General features: G+C 49.8%; 1 protein-coding gene across 2 annotated transcripts in view; it reads left to right on the forward strand.

Annotated features, from left to right (window-relative positions):
* LOC120895627 (titin) overlaps positions 1 to 21,188 on the forward strand; it is a 154,990-nt gene that overhangs the window by 129,688 nt on the left and 4,114 nt on the right. The window contains exons 34-41 of one of the 2 annotated variants that reach the window (XM_040299130.1): positions 487 to 687; positions 6,253 to 6,453; positions 6,649 to 11,415; positions 11,746 to 16,980; positions 17,890 to 17,919; positions 17,992 to 18,084; positions 18,154 to 20,937; positions 21,003 to 21,144. In XM_040299130.1, the coding sequence (XP_040155064.1) occupies positions 487 to 687; positions 6,253 to 6,453; positions 6,649 to 11,415; positions 11,746 to 16,980; positions 17,890 to 17,919; positions 17,992 to 18,084; positions 18,154 to 20,937; positions 21,003 to 21,144 (13,453 nt within the window). The remainder of the gene's footprint in view (positions 1 to 486; positions 688 to 6,252; positions 6,454 to 6,648; positions 11,416 to 11,745; positions 16,981 to 17,889; positions 17,920 to 17,991; positions 18,085 to 18,153; positions 20,938 to 21,002; positions 21,145 to 21,188) is intronic. The other variant, XM_040299131.1, reaches the window with a different exon arrangement.

The following is a 21,188-nucleotide window of genomic DNA, read 5'->3' on the forward strand; positions in this document are numbered from 1 at the left end:
AAGATTGTTACTGTGCAAGAAGACGATCAAGTACCAGAGACCACGGTCACCATGACTGAGGAAGAGACGGCTCCTGAAACAGTTGCTACCGTATCTGAGGAGACTCCGTCTATTGAAATTTTGAAAACTAAGAAGAAGAAGATCAAAACCATCAAGAGGAAGGGCGATGACGCGGATGATATTGTTCAGGAGCTTCTTAAGTTAAGTGCTCCCATCTCTTCTGAGGAACCATTCGATCGGCCGACGATCGAGGAACTAGTCCCTGCTTCATGCGAGCTCCTGCAAGCCATCAAGCCGAAACAAAAAGGAAAATCTAAGAAGCAAACACACACTACCACTCCACAGCTTGATACACAAGACACACACTCACAATCACTTATTCTACATGATACCAAGGGTAAGAGATTAGCTACACACATCATTGCATCATATTTTTGTATATTTATTGCAACACACAACTTACAACATTCTTACATATTATTCTAGATGCCGAAACGCACGAACACACATCTCCTGAATACATCACTACATTTGAAACATGTACAGACAACAACCAGACATTCATAAAGTCCAAAAACACAAAGATCATTAAGGAACATGGGGCAGTAATCGAAGAAACATTCGATGATACCATTACTCACACTATTCCTCAAATGCCATCGGAAGTTCTGATAGAAGAGATTGAAGGTAAACATAATATTAACTAACCTATGTTCACATCAAATTATGCAAGATAAGATTAAAGGTTCAAGATTTTCCACATACCACATTTACATGATATCGTATGTCTACACATTCCATATTTTACACCATGACATTAGTATATTTATACAAAACACTCAATCTTTACCCCTCAAACTAATGTATCTACTTATCTCACAGAATCTGCACCACTACTCCAAATCACACAACTCGAAGAAACACCTCAAATCGTACAGGAAGTCGCCACAAAACATAAACCCAAGAAGAAACAAACACAAACACAAGCAAACGAACAAACTGAGACTGTAACAGTTGAGCAAGTTCAACTGATTCCAGGAGAAACAGAACATACGGCCGAGATGCGTACTGTAGTCACAAAGAGGGCTAAATCGAAAAAGTCTAAGGTTACTGTTATACAAGGGGTCACTGAAACTGTTGTTGTCGAAGATGAAGACGAAGTTCCGCTTGAAACTCAACCGGCTCCTGCTCATGAACAAGCCGTAATTATTTCTGAGCTTCCTGAGCAAATATCCGTGCAAGAAGTGATCACTGCCACTGGAGAAGCCAAAAGCAGATCACAAAAAAGAAAACCATCAAGAAACGTGTCGGGCAAAGGAGGAGCATATCGAGGTAGTCACTGTTCAACAAGACGACATGGCTCCGGAAACCACCATCACTGTAACCGAGGAAGAAACTCCCGAGCTCAAACCAGTTGATGACAAGCCCAAGCCCAAGAAGAAGAAGGTCAAGACCATCAAGACTACTGACGACTCTGACGATATCATTGAGCGTCTTCTCAACCTGGAAGTGCACAAAACTGAGCTTGAACAGTACGAGAAGATCGATGTCGATATGCCGAAGCGCTTGCGACCGGTTGAGGAAACAACGATCGAAGAGCATCCAGAAGTCGTAGAAGAAGTCAGATCTGACACCGGTGTAGTCAAGAAGAAGGTCGTTAAGAAGAAGATCATCAAGAAGCGTGTTGGGCCCAAGGAAGAGATCACTGAGGAAGTTACCGTAGAGGAAGATGGAAAACAGCCTGAGACAACTGTCACAGTCACCGAGCATGAGGTTCCATATGAGGTTACAGAGCCTTTCGAGGAGGAGCGCAAGCCTCTCGAAGCTGTTGTGGATGAGTATCCAGAGCCAATGCAGGCAACGCTTAAGACGAAGACTACCAAGATCGTCAAGAAGAAGGTCAAGAAGATCAAGCAAGGCGAGCCTAGCTCCGAAGAAGTTCCTCAGGAAGAGGTGGACAAGTTGGTCCTCGAACAGACTCCCATGGAGAAACCAGTTATTGAGGAGCTCCCAGAGCATGTTGAGGTCGTTGAGACCATCACTAAGGAAGGAAAGCCCAAGAAGCACGTCACCAAAACCAAGGTCATCAAGAAGAAGACGGCCGGAAAGGTCGAGGAGGTCAAGATTGTGACTGTGCAAGAAGACGATCAAGTACCCGAGACCACGGTCACCATGACTGAGGAGGAGACGGTTCCTGAAACAGTTCCTACCGTGTCTGAGGAGACTACGTCGGTGGAAGTCCTCAAACCTAAGAAAAAGAAGATCAAAACCATCAAGAAGAAGGGAGAGGATACGACAACTATTGTTCAGAAGCTACTTAAGCTCGAAGACACTAGCACAGAACTGCAACCGTACGAACACGTCGATGGAACAGCGCCTAAACTGGACATCATACCTCAGACTGCTGTAGAAGCTCTTGAAATTGAAGAGCTTCCAGAAGAGGTCAAGGTCACCGAAGTCATCACCAAAACTGGTCAATCCAAAAAGCAAGTCACGAAAAAGAAGACCATCAAGAAACGTGTCGGGCAAAAGGAGGAGCATATCGAGGTAGTCACTGTTCAACAAGACGACATGGCTCCGGAAACCATCATCACTGTAACCGAGGAAGAAACTCCCGAGCTCAAACCAGCTGATGACAAGCCCAAGCCCAAGAAGAAGAAGGTCAAGACCATCAAGACTACTGACGACTCTGACGATATCATTGAGCGTCTTCTCAACCTGGAAGTGCACAAAACTGAGCTTGAACAGTACGAGAAGATCGATGTCGATATGCCGAAGCGCTTGCGACCGGTTGAGGAAACAACGATCGAAGAGCATCCAGAAGTCGTAGAAGAAGTCAGATCTGACACCGGTGTAGTCAAGAAGAAGGTCGTTAAGAAGAAGATCATCAAGAAGCGTGTTGGGCCCAAGGAAGAGATCACTGAGGAAGTTACCGTAGAGGAAGATGGAAAACAGCCTGAGACAACTGTCACAGTAACCGAGCATGAGGTTCCATATGAAGTTACAGAGCCTTTCGAGGAGGAGCGCAAGCCTCTCGAAGCTGTTGTGGATGAGTATCCAGAGCCAATGCAGGCAACGCTTAAGACGAAGACTACCAAGATCGTCAAGAAGAAGGTCAAGAAGATCAAGCAAGGCGAGCCCAGCTCCGAAGAAGTTCCTCAGGAAGAGGTGGACGAGTTGGTCCTCGAACAGACTCCCATGGAGAAACCAGTTATTGAGGAGCTCCCAGAGCATGTTGAGGTCGTTGAGACCATCACTAAGGAAGGAAAGCCCAAGAAGCACGTCACCAAAACCAAGGTCATCAAGAAGAAGACGGCCGGAAAGGTCGAGGAGGTCAAGATTGTGACTGTGCAAGAAGACGATCAAGTACCCGAGACCACGGTCACCATGACTGAGGAGGAGACGGCTCCTGAAATAGTTCCTACCGTGTCTGAGGAGACTCCGTCGGTTGAAGTCCTCAAACCTAAGAAAAAGGAGATCAAAACCATCAAGAAGAAGGGAGAGGATACGACAACCATTGTTCAGAAGCTGCTTAAGCTCGAAGACACTAGCACAGAACTGCAACCGTACGAACACGTCGACGGAACAGCGCCTAAACTGGACATCATACCTCAGACTGCTGTAGAAGCTCTTGAAATTGAAGAGCTTCCAGAAGAGGTCAAGGTCACCGAAGTCATCACCAAAACTGGTCAATCCAAAAAGCAAGTCACGAAAAAGAAGACCATCAAGAAACGTGTCGGGCAAAAGGAGGAGCATATCGAGGTAGTCACTGTTCAACAAGACGACATGGCTCCGGAAACCACCATCACTGTAACCGAGGAAGAAACTCCCGAGCTCAAACCAGTTGATGACAAGCCCAAGCCCAAGAAGAAGAAGGTCAAGACCATCAAGACTACTGACGACTCTGACGATATCATTGAGCGTCTTCTCAACCTGGAAGTGCACAAAACTGAGCTTGAACAGTACGAGAAGATCGATGTTGATATGCCGAAGCGCTTGCGACCGGTTGAGGAAACAACGATCGAAGAGCATCCAGAAGTCGTAGAAGAAGTCAGATCTGACACCGGTGTAGTCAAGAAGAAGGTCGTTAAGAAGAAGATCATCAAGAAGCGTGTTGGGCCCAAGGAAGAGGTCACTGAGGAAGTTACCGTAGAGGAAGATGGAAAACAGCCTGAGACAACTGTCACAGTAACCGAGCATGAGGTTCCATATGAAGTTACAGAGCCTTTCGAGGAGGAGCGCAAGCCTCTCGAAGCTGTTGTGGATGAGTATCCAGAGCCAATGCAGGCAACGCTTAAGACGAAGACTACCAAGATCGTCAAGAAGAAGGTCAAGAAGATCAAGCAAGGCGAGCCCAGCTCCGAAGAAGTTCCTCAGGAAGAGGTGGACGAGTTGGTCCTCGAACAGACTCCCATGGAGAAACCAGTTATTGAGGAGCTCCCAGAGCATGTTGAGGTCGTTGAGACCATCACTAAGGAAGGAAAGCCCAAGAAGCACGTCACCAAAACCAAGGTCATCAAGAAGAAGACGGCCGGAAAGGTCGAGGAGGTCAAGATTGTGACTGTGCAAGAAGACGATCAAGTACCCGAGACCACGGTCACCATGACTGAGGAGGAGACGGCTCCTGAAATAGTTCCTACCGTGTCTGAGGAGACTCCGTCGGTTGAAGTCCTCAAACCTAAGAAAAAGGAGATCAAAACCATCAAGAAGAAGGGAGAGGATACGACAACCATTGTTCAGAAGCTGCTTAAGCTCGAAGACACTAGCACAGAACTGCAACCGTACGAACACGTCGACGGAACAGCGCCTAAACTGGACATCATACCTCAGACTGCTGTAGAAGCTCTTGAAATTGAAGAGCTTCCAGAAGAGGTCAAGGTCACCGAAGTCATCACCAAAACTGGTCAATCCAAAAAGCAAGTCACGAAAAAGAAGACCATCAAGAAACGTGTCGGGCAAAAGGAGGAGCATATCGAGGTAGTCACTGTTCAACAAGACGACATGGCTCCGGAAACCACCATCACTGTAACCGAGGAAGAAACTCCCGAGCTCAAACCAGCTGATGACAAGCCCAAGCCCAAGAAGAAGAAGGTCAAGACCATCAAGACTACTGACGACTCTGACGATATCATTGAGCGTCTTCTCAACCTGGAAGTGCACAAAACTGAGCTTGAACAGTACGAGAAGATCGATGTCGATATGCCGAAGCGCTTGCGACCGGTTGAGGAAACAACGATCGAAGAGCATCCAGAACTCGTAGAAGAAGTCAGATCTGACACCGGTGTAGTCAAGAAGAAGGTCGTTAAGAAGAAGATCATCAAGAAGCGTGTTGGGCCCAAGGAAGAGGTCACTGAGGAAGTTACCGTAGAGGAAGATGGAAAACAGCCTGAGACAACTGTCACAGTAACCGAGCATGAGGTTCCATATGAAGTTACAGAGCCTTTCGAGGAGGAGCGCAAGCCTCTCGAAGCTGTTGTGGATGAGTATCCAGAGCCAATGCAGGCAACGCTTAAGACGAAGACTACCAAGATCGTCAAGAAGAAGGTCAGGAAGATCAAGCAAGGCGAGCCTAGCTCCGAAGAAGTTCCTCAGGAAGAGGTGGACAAGTTGGTCCTCGAACAGACTCCCATGGAGAAACCAGTTATTGAGGAGCTCCCAGAGCATGTTGAGGTCGTTGAGACCATCACTGAGGAAGGAAAACCCAAGAAGCACGTCACCAAAACCAAGGTCATCAAGAAGAAGACGGCCGGAAAGGTCGAGGAGGTCAAGATTGTGACTGTGCAAGAAGACGATCAAGTACCCGAGACCACGGTCACCATGACTGAGGAAGAGACGGCTCCTGAAACAGTTGCTACCGTATCTGAGGAGACTCCGTCTATTGAAATTTTGAAAACTAAGAAGAAGAAGATCAAAACCATCAAGAGGAAGGGCGATGACACGGATGATATTGTTCAGGAGCTTCTTAAGTTAAGTGCTCCCATCTCTTCTGAGGAACCATTCGATCGGCCGACGATCGAGGAACTAGTCCCTGCTTCATGCGAGCTCCTGCAAGCCATCAAGCCGAAACAAAAAGGAAAATCTAAGAAGCAAACACACACTACCACTCCACAGCTTGATACACAAGACACACACTCACAATCACTTATTCTACATGATACCGAGGGTAAGAGATTAGCTACACACATCATTGCATCATATTTTTGTATATTTATTGCAACACACAACTTACAACATTCTTACATATTATTCTAGATGCCGAAACGCACGAACACACATCTCCTGAATACATCACTACATTTGAAACATGTACAGACAACAACCAGACATTCATAAAGTCCAAAAACACAAAGATCATTAAGGAACATGGGGCAGTAATCGAAGAAACATTCGATGATACTATTACTCACACTATTCCTCAAATGCCATCGGAAGTTCTGATAGAAGAGATTGAAGGTAAACATAATATTAACTAACCTATGTTCACATCAAATTATGCAAGATAAGATTAAAGGTTCAAGATTTTCCACATACCACATTTACATGATATCCTATGTCTACACATTCCATATTTTACACCATGACATTAGTATATTTATACAAAACACTCAATCTTTACCCCTCAAACTAATGTATCTACTTATCTCACAGAATCTGCACCACTACTCCAAATCACACAACTCGAAGAAACACCTCAAATCGTACAGGAAGTCGCCACAAAACATAAACCCAAGAAGAAACAAACACAAACACAAGCAAACGAACAAACTGAGACTGTAACAGTTGAGCAAGTTCAACTGATTCCAGGAGAAACAGAACATACGGCCGAGATGCGTACTGTAGTCACAAAGAGGGCTAAATCGAAAAAGTCTAAGGTTACTGTTATACAAGGGGTCACTGAAACTGTTGTTGTCGAAGATGAAGACGAAGTTCCGCTTGAAACTCAACCGGCTCCTGCTCATGAACAAGCCGTAATTATTTCTGAGCTTCCTGAGAAAATATCCGTGCAAGAAGTGATCACTGCCACTGGAGAAGCCAAAAAGCAGATCACAAAAAAGAAAACCATCAAGAAACGTGTCGGGCAAAAGGAGGAGCATATCGAGGTAGTCACTGTTCAACAAGACGACATGGCTCCGGAAACCACCATCACTGTAACCGAGGAAGAAACTCCCGAGCTCAAACCAGTTGATGACAAGCCTAAGCCCAAGAAGAAGAAGGTCAAGACCATCAAGACTACTGACGACTCTGACGATATCATTGAGCGTCTTCTCAACCTGGAAGTGCACAAAACTGAGCTTGAACAGTACGAGAAGATCGATGTCGATATGCCGAAGCGCTTGCGACCGGTTGAGGAAACAACGATCGAAGAGCATCCAGAAGTCGTAGAAGAAGTCAGATCTGACACCGGTGTAGTCAAGAAGAAGGTCGTTAAGAAGAAGATCATCAAGAAGCGTGTTGGGCCCAAGGAAGAGGTCACTGAGGAAGTTACCGTAGAGGAAGATGGAAAACAGCCTGAGACAACTGTCACAGTAACCGAGCATGAGGTTCCATATGAAGTTACAGAGCCTTTCGAGGAGGAGCGCAAGCCTCTCGAAGCTGTTGTGGATGAGTATCCAGAGCCAATGCAGACAACGCTTAAGACGAAGACTACCAAGATCGTCAAGAAGAAGGTCAAGAAGATCAAGCAAGGCGAGCCCAGCTCCGAAGAAGTTCCTCAGGAAGAGGTGGACGAGTTGGTCCTCGAACAGACTCCCATGGAGCAACCAGTTATTGAGGAGCTCCCAGAGCATGTTGAGGTCGTTGAGACCATCACTAAGGAAGGAAAGCCCAAGAAGCACGTCACCAAAACCAAGGTCATCAAGAAGAAGACGGCCGGAAAGGTCGAGGAGGTCAAGATTGTGACTGTGCAAGAAGACGATCAAGTACCCGAGACCACGGTCACCATGACTGAGGAAGAGACTGCTCCTGAAACAGTTCCTACCGGGTCTGAGGAGACTCCGTCGGTGGAAGTCATCAAACCAAAGAAAAAGAAGATCAAAACCATCAAGAAGACGGGCGATGACACCGACGACATTATTCAAAGGCTTTTGAATCTAGAAGTGAAAAAGACCGAACTAGAGCAATATGAAAAGATTGATGTGGAGTTCAAGAGTAAGACAAAGCACACGGAAGAACACGTGATTGAAGATCAGCCAGAGTTTGCCGAAGTCTCGGATGTACCTGTGCAGCGTGCAGTGAAGAAGATTACCAAAACTAAAACCATCAAACCCAAGCCAGCACTGGACGATGAGCAAAAACCTTCCATTGAAATAGTCGATGAAGAACATGTACCAGAGCTTCCAGAATCTATCCAAGAACAGGAGGAAGCATATGAGCAAGCAGAAGAATACGCGTACGAAATGCCTCAAGAACAAATTCCAGTTGTTGAGGAGCTTCCTGAAGAAATCACGGTTAATGAAGTGGTTACACTTAGTGGCAAGATCAAAAAGCAAACTACTAAGAAACGTACTGTAAAGAAAACCATTGGCGACAAGCAAGAGCTAGTCGAAGTAGTGACGGTTGAAGAGGAAGGCCAACAGCCCGAAACAACCATAACTATCACAGAATCGGAAGAACAGCCAGAACTGCCAGCTACCATTGAACAAATGGAAGTTGAGTCACCCATTAAACCGAAAGAGCCTCGAAAGCTGAAAAAGAAGAAAGTTAAGTCGATAAAGACTACGGACGATGTGGATGATATTATCGAACGATTGCTTAATCTCGAGGTGAAGAAGACCGAACTGGAACGTTACGAACGCGTTGAAGTAGAGCTCAAGAAACGCCACAAAACGCTAGTGGAAGAAACCCTGCACATGCCTGTAGCAGAGATGGCTGTGCTGGAGGTGATGGAGCTTCCCAAACCAGAAACTGTTCGCAAAACTTCCATCACCACAGTTCCACAAGAACCGGAACAAGCTAAGAAGGTTGTTAAGAAAAAGAAACCTACATCTTTACCAGAAGCACAAGTTACAGAGGAACCAGTTTCGATCCCTAGTGTAGCTCTGGAAGAAACCATTGCTTCAGAAGAAACTACCGTATTAGACGATAGTCTAAACGAAGAGCCAACAACGCCAAGTACGGCGATTATTAAAAAGAAAGTCACTAGAAAATCTGTGCGCAAAGAACAACCCATAGCAGCTGAAGATGTGCCATCTGAGCAACCTTCCGAGAAAGCAGAGGTACCAGAAACGGTTGAGATGTTTGAAAGTGATCTAACAGAAGTTGATGTAGCTCGCGAAATTTCAATAGCAGTACCACAGCCACAGGAAGCTTGCGTTGAAGAGTACGACGATTCATTCTTAACATACGAAGAGAAATCGCTCAAGAAATTACAAGAAGAAAAGCTCAAACCGACTACAGAGGCGCAAGCCGAACCCAAGAAGGTTGAAAAGAAGGTTAAGAAAAAACCCAAGAAGGACAAGCCGTCTGAAGAAGACGAACAGCTTCAGCGCTTATTGAACTTGGAGATTGAAAAAACGCAACTCGAGCAGTACGAGAAGGTTGAGCTCGAAAGCAAACCCAAGCCAGAAAAAATGAAACCAGTATTGGTGCCTCAAAAAATTGAGCGCAAAGAACAAAAAGCTCAAAAGATGCTTATCTCAGAGCCAGAAGAACAGCCACAAATGGTACGGCTTCGAAAGGTAAAGGTGCCGGAACGCAAGGAAATAGAGGAAGTAGTCGTTCCCAAGGTACTGCTCAAGAGTCGCATGATCGCGGTGGAATATCCGCCAGAAGCGTTGAAACCGGTCATTACCGATCTGACACCCGTGAGAGCAATTGGCGAGCTGTCGAGAATTGAGGAGGAAGAATCTGCTGAGAAGCTGAAAAAGATTAAGAAGATCAAAACTAGCAAGAGCAAGAAGCTGGAATTGGAAACGCCAGAAACGATGGACTATGAGGACGAAAAGCCAGAAAAGGAAGAGTTCGACCAGGAAGCTCACAGGTATCAGCGTAAACCTAAAGAAATCTCGGGCGAAAAACCGGAAGAGAAAACGCTCAAGCTAGGCAAGGGTAAGCTAAAGAAGGATGAAGACGACATTGAGCAGGTGAAGCTGAAGAAAACGCCCAAAAAGCCCAAAGAGGAAGAGCCGGAAGAGCAAAAGACCGTGACGAAGCCAAAGCAAAAACCAACAGAAGTCGAAACAGACGACAAGCAACGTCATGTCGAAAAGCCCGTCTATAAACCCACTGACATACCAGACTATACGGTTGATATGGAGGAATATAAGGCTCCAGAACCAATTCCAGACGAACCGGAAGAGGAAGCAAAGAAAAAGCCAAAGCCCAAGAGGAAACCGAAAACACCGGACGAGAAGGAAGAGGAACCGAAACCGTTGGTAATGGGTAAGGGTAAGCCTAAACCTGAAGAGCCGGAGGAAGATGTCAAGTTCAGAATTCCTGTTGGTAAGAAAGAGGATGAGGAGCCAACCGAGATCAAGTTGAAACCGTTCAAAAAGCCTGCTTCCAAAGATGAAGAGCCAGCTAAAGATGCTGATAGAGAAATGGCTCTCCCGGCTAGTACTGAAAAGCCTCAGGAACCAGAAGAGGAAACTACTTCACCGCAAAAGGTCAAAAAGATCATAAAGAAAACTAAACCAAAACAGAAACCAGACGCACAGGAACAGCTGGACGAACCGGCCGAAGAGGAAATGCCCCAATCGGTGCCAGACATTGTCGAAGACGTTCCTGACATTGTTCATGCTGTAGTGCCGAAAACTATCACCGATGAGGAGTTCCAAAAGCCGGAAGAACTAGATCTTACCCCACAGCCGCAGTTTGATTTCGTAATAGAGCAGCTGCCCGAGGAGGTTAAGGTGACGCAGGTCAAAACGGAAGCCGGCACAGTTGAGCAGCAAACAGTGAAGAAGCGCATCATCAAAAAGAAGAAAGACGACAAGGAAGAACTCATTGAGATAGTGACCGTGCAGAAGGGCGACGAGCTTCCCGAGGCAACAGTAACAGTTACACAAGTGACCCCGGACGACAGTACTACCACTGCAGCGCAGCCGGAAAGTGCTGCGAAGCGCAAGGTACGCATCAAGAAAACAGTCAAACCGAACACGCTAGAAGCGGACATTGAGCGACTCCTGAATCAGGAAATTTCCAAAACAGAGCTCGAGGTCTACGAGAAGACAGACTTTGAGCCGGCAAAGCGCGTCAAAGAGCAGTCGGTTGAAGCGGTTGCTCCCGAAACAGCCGTACTGGAAGAGCCTACTCCTACCGCACCGCAGCAGGTGAAGGTTAAGTCGAAGGCCTCCAAGAAACAACACCCAGTCACCCCATTACAAGCCATACCACTCGAACCAGCCATTGGACACGAAGCTACCCAACAGACACTCGATACCACCACACACACAGTCGAAGACAGGCGGCCAATCAGTAAGTATTTTGTATCTCCCTTCGTAAACGCTGTCGACAAACGCGCATTCGACTGAAGCCGGAAGGAGAATAGTGTTGTATAGTCTTAGCAAATACGTTAAGTTTACTATTTTATCGGTTTTATCTAACAGTTTGCGAGCTTGATTGAATAATTGATAATCTAAAAACAAGACAGATGAAATATTCCCTTCAGTATTACTACGCAACGATAAGTAGTTATGTACACTACAATATGGTTGTGTAGCATGGGTTCACTGTCTTTATTTGTGTCACCGTCATTCTTTTGTCACACATACTTATACATGTCTTTCTTTCCCAACAACCCCGTAGGTGCGGATACCGTAGATTTGCAGGAGGACACATTCGAGACGAATGAATTCGTTGAGACCGGTCCGTTGCAGGATGTTGTGCAGCCGGTCGATGTACCGGAAGCCGCGCTGGAGAAGCCGGAGGTATCGCTGAAGCCTCAGGTGGCAGCCGCTCCGGTCGAGGAGGTGTTGGACGTGGCGGTGGAACAGACGGACGCTGTGGCAGCCGAGCTTCCACAGGAAGAGCAGGCGGCCGCGTCCGAAATTCCATCCGCCGTTACCGAAACACCAATCGTGAGTAAACCCATTCTTGAAGCAGCTCCAATCGAAGCCGTTCTTGAGCAGCAGGTTGAGGAGACGGGTACGGCCGACGCACTAAAGCTGGAAGGAGAGCAGCTCGCACCGGTCGAGGTGCCCGATGACGCCACCGAGAAGCCGCTGGTGCAGGCCAAACCAACGCTCGAGGCTGCCCCGATGGAAGAGCTGCTCGAGCAGCAGGTCGAGGAAACGGACAATGTGCCTTCGCTGGCGCTCGATACCGTGCAGGTAGCGCCGAGCGATGTGTCGGAGCACGCAACCGAAAAGCCTACGGTACAGGACAAGCCCCTGCTGGAGGCCGCCCCTGTGGACGATCAGTTCGATGTGTCCATCGAGGAAGCGGACACGGTTGCTTCGCTCACTCTGAACGAGGAGCATCTGACGCCAGTCGATGTGACGATCGGAGCAACCGAAGTGCCGGCAGTGCAAGGCAAACCGACGGTTGCTGCAGCCCCAGCCGAAACCGTTCTAGAGCAAGCGGTGGAAGAGGCTGCAGCCGTGCAGGAGCCTGTGCTGGAGACGGAGTCGCTTGTGCCGGTGGAAGAGCAGCGGGCAGAGCCGACGGAAGAGGCGCTGGTACAGCCGGCCGCTACCGTCGAAACTGCTCCGGCCGAAGCGCCCAAGAAGGTGGTGAAGAAGGTGGTGAAGGTAACGAAGAAGTCCAAGAAGTCCATCGACGATGACGAGGAGCTGCAGCGCCTGCTCAACCTGGAGATCGAGAAAACGCAGCTGGAACAGTACGAGAAGATCGACGTCGACGGCAAGCCGAAGGTTAAGCCGGAGAAGGGTGAGATTGTTAAGCTAGAGCCTATTAAGATCGAACGTAAGGAACAGAAACCGATTCAGCCAGAAATCACTGACACACAAGAACCACAAACAGTTAAACTGCGCAAAACCGTCATACCAGAGAAGCGGGAGGTGGAAGAGGCAGCCGTACCAAAGGTACTGCTGAAGAGCCGCATCGAGCGGGTGGAGCTCGCCGTCGAAGGGCAGCAGCCCGAGATCGTGCAGCTGGACACCCGGCCGGGACAGGGAGTGTTGTCGCGCATCGAGGAAGACGAGGTGGAGCGTACGAAGAAGGTGATCAAGAAGGTAAAGGTGATCAAGAAGGAAAAGCCCGAGCTGGAAACGCTGGACATTGAGCGGTACGAGAAGGAACCGAAGGAAGACGAGCCGAAGGACGAACAAAAGCCACAGTACCAGCGGCAGCAAAAGGAAGCTCCGAAGGATGAACCGGAAGAGCGCACGCTGCAGCTGGGCAAGGGTAAGTTAAAGACGGACGAGGAGCATCACGAGGAGGTGAAGCTGAAGAAAACGCCCACCAAACCAAAGGAAGAAACGGTCGAGGAAGTGAAGCCAAAGAAAAAGGTCGAAGAAAAGCCAAAGGAAGAGGAGCTGGACAGCAAGAAGCGCAGCGTGGAAAAGCCAAAGTTCACACCGACCGATATTCCGGACTATGAGACGCCTCTCGAGCCGTACGTGAAGCCGGAACCAGAACCGGAGGAAAAACCGGTACAGGAACCGGAGAAACCAAAGGTACCGAAGGAGCCGAAGGTGCCCGAGGTTCCCGAGGAACCCGAGCACAAGATCGTTCTAGGTAAGGGCAAGAAGCCGGAACCGGAACCTGAGGATGAGTTCAAGTTCCGCAAACCGGTACCAACGAAGCCGGAGGAAGAAAAGGATGAGATTAAGCTGAAACCATTCACAAAGCCAACGCCCGACACAGAACCGAAAGAGCGTGAAGCAGACCGTGATATGGCGCTTCCAGTTCCAAAGGATGTGCCCGATAGTGCAGAACCGGACGCAGCTAAGAAGAAGGTAATCAAGAAGGTTATCAAAAAGCCGAAAGCACCGGCCGAGGAAGAACCTAAACTAGAGGAGCCAGTCACGGTGCCCGAAGCACCGGTTCCGATTGAAGTACCTGCTCCAGTGGTTGAAGAGGTGGTGCCTGTACCTGTTGAGGAGGTCAAGAAACCCAAGGAAGTGCAGGTGGACCAGCCCAAGGAGCTGGTACTTCCACAACCGGCCGAAGAAAAAACAGAATCTCTCCCCGTTCCACAAGTCCCAGAAGAGAAACCAATCGAAACTGTACAAGAACCTGCGCCGGAGGTGAAGGAAGAAGCCCCGGTAGAGGTACTGGAACAGAAGGAGAAGATCGTAAAGAAAAAGGTTGTGAAAAAACCAAAGAAAAAACCGGAAGAAGATGCCGAACTGGAACGCTTGCTAAATCTGGAGATCGAGAAAACGGAACTGGAGACGTACGAAAAGGTTGATCTTGAACCGAAACCCAAAGAAACACCGGCCCCGAAACCGGCCGAAGTGCCTGCAAAGGTTGAAGAACCGGTTGTTGAAAAGCCAGCCGTGGTGGAGCCAGTCGTGTCCAAGGCACAGATGGTCGAGGAAGTACTTGTGCCCGAGGAAGCACCCACTATTGCACCGGTTGAGCCGGCGAAGCCAACCGAACCGGTAACGAAACAAGTTCCGGAGGAAGTGGTAACTGCCGTGCAGGAACCGGCGGTCGTTGTGAAGACCGACGAACCAAAGCCCGTTCCGGTTGAGCCAAAGCCGGTTGAACAGCCGGTTGAGCCAGAAAAGGTGGAAGAGAAGAAACCGGTAATCAAGAAGAAGGTTATAAAGAAACCCAAGAAGGCTTCTATTGAAGATGACGAACAGTTGCAGCGTCTGCTAAATCTGGAAATTGAAAAGACGGAGCTGGAACAGTACGAAAAGGTCGATGTAGACATCAAGAAGCCACAGAAGACGGTCGAAACGGTTGAGGTGCCGCGTACGGCACAGGTGGCCGAAGTGGAGGAGCCAGAACTGGTCGAGGTAACACTGAAGCCGAAGAAGACGGTCAAGAAACCGACCGAACCGGAACCGGTGGAGGCAGAATTTAAGATCACCAAAAAGCCACGTCTACCGGAAGCCCCACAAGAGGTGGAGGAGCAGATCACGCTGAAACCGACACCGCAGAAAGCGGAAGAAACGGTTACCGTTGAGCGTATCATTAAGATCGAGGTAGAGCAGCCGGAACCGGTCGAACCGCCGACCATTGAGGAGGTGGAAGCCGATGAACCACAGCCCGTGGAGGATGTGGAAACGGTTGAGCCGGTGGTTGAAGAGCCGGTAGAAACGGTGGCTCCCGAGGAAGAGGTTGTCCCCGTGCAGCCCTTGATCGAGGAGGTGCACGATGTGCAACCGATCATCGAGGATGCCGTGATTGAGGCACCATCCGAGGAGGCTCCAACCGTGGTCGAATCGGTCCCGATACAGCCCATCGTGGAAGAACCGCAGCCAGTAACGCCTCTGCGCAAGGTGTCGCTCAAACCGGTCGAACCGAAGCCAGAAGCGCCGGCGGAGAAGAAGCCGGCCGAAAAGCCCAAGAAAAAGGTGGTGGTTGTGAAGAAGAAGAAGGCAAGCATCGACGATGATGCGGAGCTGCAGCGGTTGCTGAATTTGGAAATCGAGAAGACCGAGCTGGAACAGTACGAGCGCGTCGATGTGGATCTGCGCAAGCGGGAGAAGATGACGATCGACGACCAACCGCAACCACAGCGAGCTGTGGAATCGACGATTGAGCCGGAAGAGAGCGCACAGGTGAAGCTGCCACGCAAGAAGAGCAAACCGAAGGTAGAGGCTATTGAAGAGACGGAGGTTGAGTTTAAGATCAAGCCTAAGAAACAACCGCAGGTGGAGGAAACGGTCCAGGAAGCGACGGTGTCGCTGAAGAAACCGAAGAAGCCAGCACCGGTGATCGAGGAGACGGCAACGGAGGAGGTGGTTGTGTTGAAACCGTCCGTACCGAAACCGGAAGAGGTGGAAGATGTGGAGGAGTCGATCCAGCTGAAGCCCAAACCAGCACCGTACACGACCGATGAAGCGGAAGCTTCGCTCAAGATCGTCCGAGAAGAGGAACAACCGGCCGAACCGGAGCCTGTGAAGGTGGAAGAGAAGAAGCCCAAGAAGAAGGTTGTTCCGAAGAAGAAGAAGGACGACGATATTGATGAGATCACGAAGAAGCTGCTCGAGATGGATGTTCCGAAGACGGAGCTGGAGAAGTACGAAAAGATCGATCTCGACGTTGTGAAACCACCGAAGGAGACGGTCGACGAGGTGACGATGGTCAAGCGCAAACCAAAGGTGAAACCATCGGTCGAGGAAGAGGAAGAGGTTGAGACGAAGCTTTCTCTGCCCAAGAAGAAACCATCCATTACGGAACCGGAAGAGGCAGAGGCTACGTTTAAGGTAGCACGAAAGCCCTCGGTACCGCAGCAAGCCGAAGATGTTGAAGCATCGCTTACGATCACCAAGGAGGAGGAAGTGCCGGCAGAGGAAGAGATCACCGAGCACGTTGTGGTGCGCAAACAGCGCCCCCGTCCCAAGCCCGCCTTCCGGCGCGAAGTCCTGGACGAGGAGGAGGTGCGCATCAAGAAGATCAAAAAGGTACGCCAACCGCGGCCCGTCTTCAAGGACATCGAGCCCGAAAACGTTACGTTCCGGCCGAAGCGCACCAAGCACATCGAAGACATCGAGCAGGAGTTCAAGATACAGCTCGATTCGTACGCGCGCGAAGAAATCTCCATGTCCGGCCGGGTGAAGCTGCCGGCACCGTACAGCTACGGCGAGGAAACGGGCGAAGCGCACATCACCATCATCAAGCAGGTGGACGAGGACGATGAGGTGGTGTACGAGGTCATCTACGATGATAGTGAGCAGGACGCGGAGGAAGAGTACCGGTACGAGGACGAAGACACCGAGAACGTGGTGATCGAGCTGCGCAGACGGCGCGAAAAGCTCGAGAACCTGATCATGCACCACGAGGAGGAAATCTCACTCGATCTGACGCAGCGTAACAGATCACAGTTCACCACCACCACACACGAAGAAGAATCATTCACACTGAAACAGCCCAAGAAAGTCCTACCAACATACTCTGAAGGTTTTTATCAATTCCTTTTACTTGGTTACGTTTGGAACTTGCTCTCTCTCTTTCTCTTTCTCTTACTCTCTCGCTCTCTTATCTTCTTTTCTCTTATACTTTCCAATTTCTACTTTCTTATCTGCTGGCGAATGGTTTTATAGCGAAGTTTTCACTTTCTCTATCGCTGCCACTTATACTTCCATGCTGATCTTCACAAGCTTTCTTTATCAATATTGGCCCACTGTTCTGGAGCAATTTCTTTCGGAAGGAAAATTTCATCCCAAATTTCTTTCACATACAGCCTGGTGAACTGCTTCACCAAACTCTTCTACCTGCTTAATTCTACCTTCTACTCTTTTCAGCTTGCACACAAACTGCCAAACAGATCAAACAGATCTTACACCAAAACTTGTATAAAGCACAAAGCAAAAGCAAACACACACTAGCAAAAATGCACTACTACCGCTACCACTACCCTTGTATACCTGCAACACTCTGTAAATTATGCTCTACTTCCATCTACTGTCCGCTATACTATTACTACTACTTGGCTCCTATCCTTTACCTTACCTACTCTATCTCTTCTTCTTCTTCTTCTTCTGCCACTCTATCTCTATCGAGTGAATCCTATCGTGTGGTGATTGGTTTTGGATTTATTGAGATATTCCACCGGACGTTCCTGGTAGACTAGAAAACGATTGTATACTATTCACAATATTTTACTATTTTTACTACCACTACTTCCATTCCTACTTCACTTGTACACTAAAACCCAGAGTTGTTTTTACTTCTTGCATAATGATACTCACAGTTTTACTTCTCTGATTTACGTTTTCACTATAAAGCGGGGTGTCGGTTTTGCACCTACTAATATACTCTTTTCATTTGTTTCCCTGTCATCGCTTGGCGTTCGATTTGATGGTGTAGAAACGGCATCGCTGAAAATTATCCGTGAGGGTAAGTTTGAACACTACACGACTATCGGCGAATGCCTTTTGTTACAATCTACTTTTCTCTATACCATTACAGAAGATGCAAACGATATGTACTGCATTCAGGCTGTTGAGGCAGAGAATGAGGAAGCACTGCACATCGTGGAAGGAGAGAAGGTCTATGTTATTGGTATGTATGATTGGTCTATGTGATTGGTGCCTTTGCATGATACTCATGACCCTCTCGCATACCTCACAGAGCATAGCAACTCGGAATGGTGGTACGTGAAGCGATCCTGGTGCGAAGAGCGCGGTTTCGTGCGTCGCGAGTACCTGATGGACGCCGTCACCTATCCGCAGTACGTGCAGAAGACGCTGAACGAAAAGATCGACAAACTGCCGGTGTTTGAGAAGCCGGGCCCGGGTGAGAAGCCGCTCGCACCGAAGATCATCGAGAAGCTGCAGCCGATCACGACGCAGGATGGCTACACGGTGCAGTTCGAGTGCAAGGTGGAAGGATTCCCGCGACCGTCGATCACCTGGTTCCGCCAGACGGCCGTCATTAAACCGTCGCAGGACTTCCAGATCTACTACGATGACGACAACGTTGCCACGCTGATCATTCGCGAGGTGTTCCCGGAGGATGCGGGCACGTTCACGTGTGTCGCTAAAAACATTGCCGGATTCGCTTCGAGCGCTACCGAGCTGGTTGTTGATTCGTACAGCTCGGACCATGGTTCGGACGTTGCCACGCTGTCGCGCAAAAGCATGTCGCGCGAGTCATCGCTGGCCGACATCCTGGAAGGCATCCCGCCCACGTTCTCGCGCAAACCGAAGGCGCAGTACGTGGACGCGGGATCGGATGTGCTGCTCGAGTGCCGTCTCGTGGCCGTGCCCGAGCCGGACATTCTCTGGTACTACAACGGGGTGGAGATCGAGAGCAAGGACAACGTGCAGGTCGTGGTGGAGTCGGACATGCACATGTACTGCACCGTGGTGCACATCAAGGGCATCGACAAGCTGCAGGAGGGCTCGTACCAGGTGGTCGCCCGCAATCGGGAAGGTGAATCGTCGCTCGACATCATGGTGAAGGTGAAGACAGGCGTGCAGGAACCGCCCCAGATTCTAGAACCGCTCAAGAGTATGACGATCCGCCAGGGCGAGACGGTGATTCTGTCCACGCAGATCGTCGGCAATCCGGCACCGGAGGTGCAGTGGTTCAAGAACGGTGTGGCTTTGGACGTGCCGACGCAAGCGGATCGTAACATGTACACCGTGACGCTGGTGGCTCCGACGCACGACAATGCGGGCGAGTACACTGTGCGCGCCAAGAACGCTGCGGGAAGCGTTGAAACGAGTGCCTTCCTTACGGTCGATGAATCGAACGTTGGTAACCCGCAAGCACCACTCTTCCTGGAGCGCTTCGAAGAGCAGAGTGTGCCACAGGGCGGTACGATCAAGCTTCCCGCAAGGGTGACCGGTAATCCAGTGCCCGAGATTCTCTGGCTGCGCAACAACAACACGCTGCTGCCGTCCAAGCGCGTCAAGCAGGCGTACGATGGTGAAAACATTGAGCTGTTGATCAACAACGCCGACTCGGAGCAGGACTCGGGCAACTACAAGTGCATTGCGTCGAACACGATCGGCAAGGCATCGCACGGTGCGCGCGTTACGGTCGAGGTGGACAAGGTAACGTTCACCAAGAAGCTGAAGAAGACGATCACGGTGGAGGAAAGCCGTTCGGTGACGCTGGAGTGCGAAACGTCGCACACGGTGTCCACCAAGTGGTTCCACAACGGCAAGGAGCTGAGCGGCATGGACCATCGCATGATCGTGCAGGAGGGCAAGGTGCACAAGCTGAACATCAAGAACCCGACCATCAACGATACGGGCGTGTACCGGTGCACGGTCAAGGATCAGCAGACCGAGTGCAGCCTGACGGTCATCGAGGCGAAGCCCGAGTTCCTGCGCAAGCTCGAGGACGTCGAGACGAAGGAGAAGGAGCACGCCGTGCTGGAGGTGGAGATCACGTCCGAGACGGCCGACGTTACCTGGTACAAGGAGGGCCGCAAGCTGGTCGATACTACCGGCAAGTACGAGTTCGCCAAGAAGGGCAAATCGCGCGTACTGTTTGTGCGCAACACGTCCGTGCACGATGAGGGCGAGTACACGTGCGCCCTGGCCGATCAGGAGTGTTCGGCCGAGGTGTCCGTAATTGAGCTGCCGCCGGAGATTATCAGTGCACCGCGAGACGTAACGGTTGCCCGCGGGGAGGACGCCATCTTTGAGCTGGAGCTCACCAAGGGCGATGCGCTGGTGCGCTGGTACCGCAACGAGGAGGAGCTGTCGTTCAACGGGCACGTGCAGCTGACGATCGATGGCAAGCGGCAGACGCTCAAGATCAACAAGACGGTCGATGCGGACGGTGGAGAGTACACGTGCGTGGTCGGTGAGCAGCGTGCCAAGGCTCGGCTGACGGTGGAGAAACCGGTCGTCGACTTTGTTCGTCGTCTGCCCGAGGTTACGCTGACGACGCGCGATAACGATGCCGTGTTTGCGGTGGAGTTGTCCGAGTCGGCAGATGTGGTGTGGTACCGCAACAGCAAGGCTATTACCGCCTCCAGCAAGTATGAGCTGGTTGTGGAGAAGTGCATTCGCAAGCTGATCGTGAAGAACAGCGTCGAGGACGATGAGGACGAGTACACGTGTACGGTGTCGAACGCGAAAACGTCCTCGAAGCTGAAGGTGGAGATTATCAAGGTTGCGCCAACTATCTTCGAGGACGGTGCGCGTACGTTCACGATCCGCAAGGACGAGGACGTTACGTTCAGCGTGAAGTTTAACGCGACGCCCAAGCCGGAGGCTGAGTGGCGTGTGAACAAGCGCGTCATCATCCCGTCGGCGAAGTTTGTCTCGACTGTTACAGAGGAGACGGCCAGTCTGACGATCAAGCGTGCGGCGGAAGTCGATGCTGGAGAGTTTACGCTCAAGCTGACGAACGAATGTGGCGATGCTAGCGCTTCCTTCACGCTCATTATCAAGAGTAAGTTTCGAAAGTCTCATGCTCATTGGGAGCATAGATGTAATGGTATTTTGCTCGTTTTGCAGAACAACCCGGTGCTCCAGAAGCACCAGAGGCAACGCTCATCACCGATGACTCGATCACGTTGTTCTGGAAGGCACCAAGCGACGATGGCAACAGCAAGATCACCGAGTACTTGTTGGAATATCAAGAGAAGAATCAAAAGAAGTAAGTAAATGGGGTTTCATCACTCTATGAACCAAATGCTCACA

The sequence above is a fragment of the Anopheles arabiensis genome, chromosome 2 (assembly GCF_016920715.1).
Source record: "Anopheles arabiensis isolate DONGOLA chromosome 2, AaraD3, whole genome shotgun sequence".
NCBI lineage: Eukaryota > Metazoa > Arthropoda > Insecta > Diptera > Culicidae > Anopheles > Anopheles arabiensis.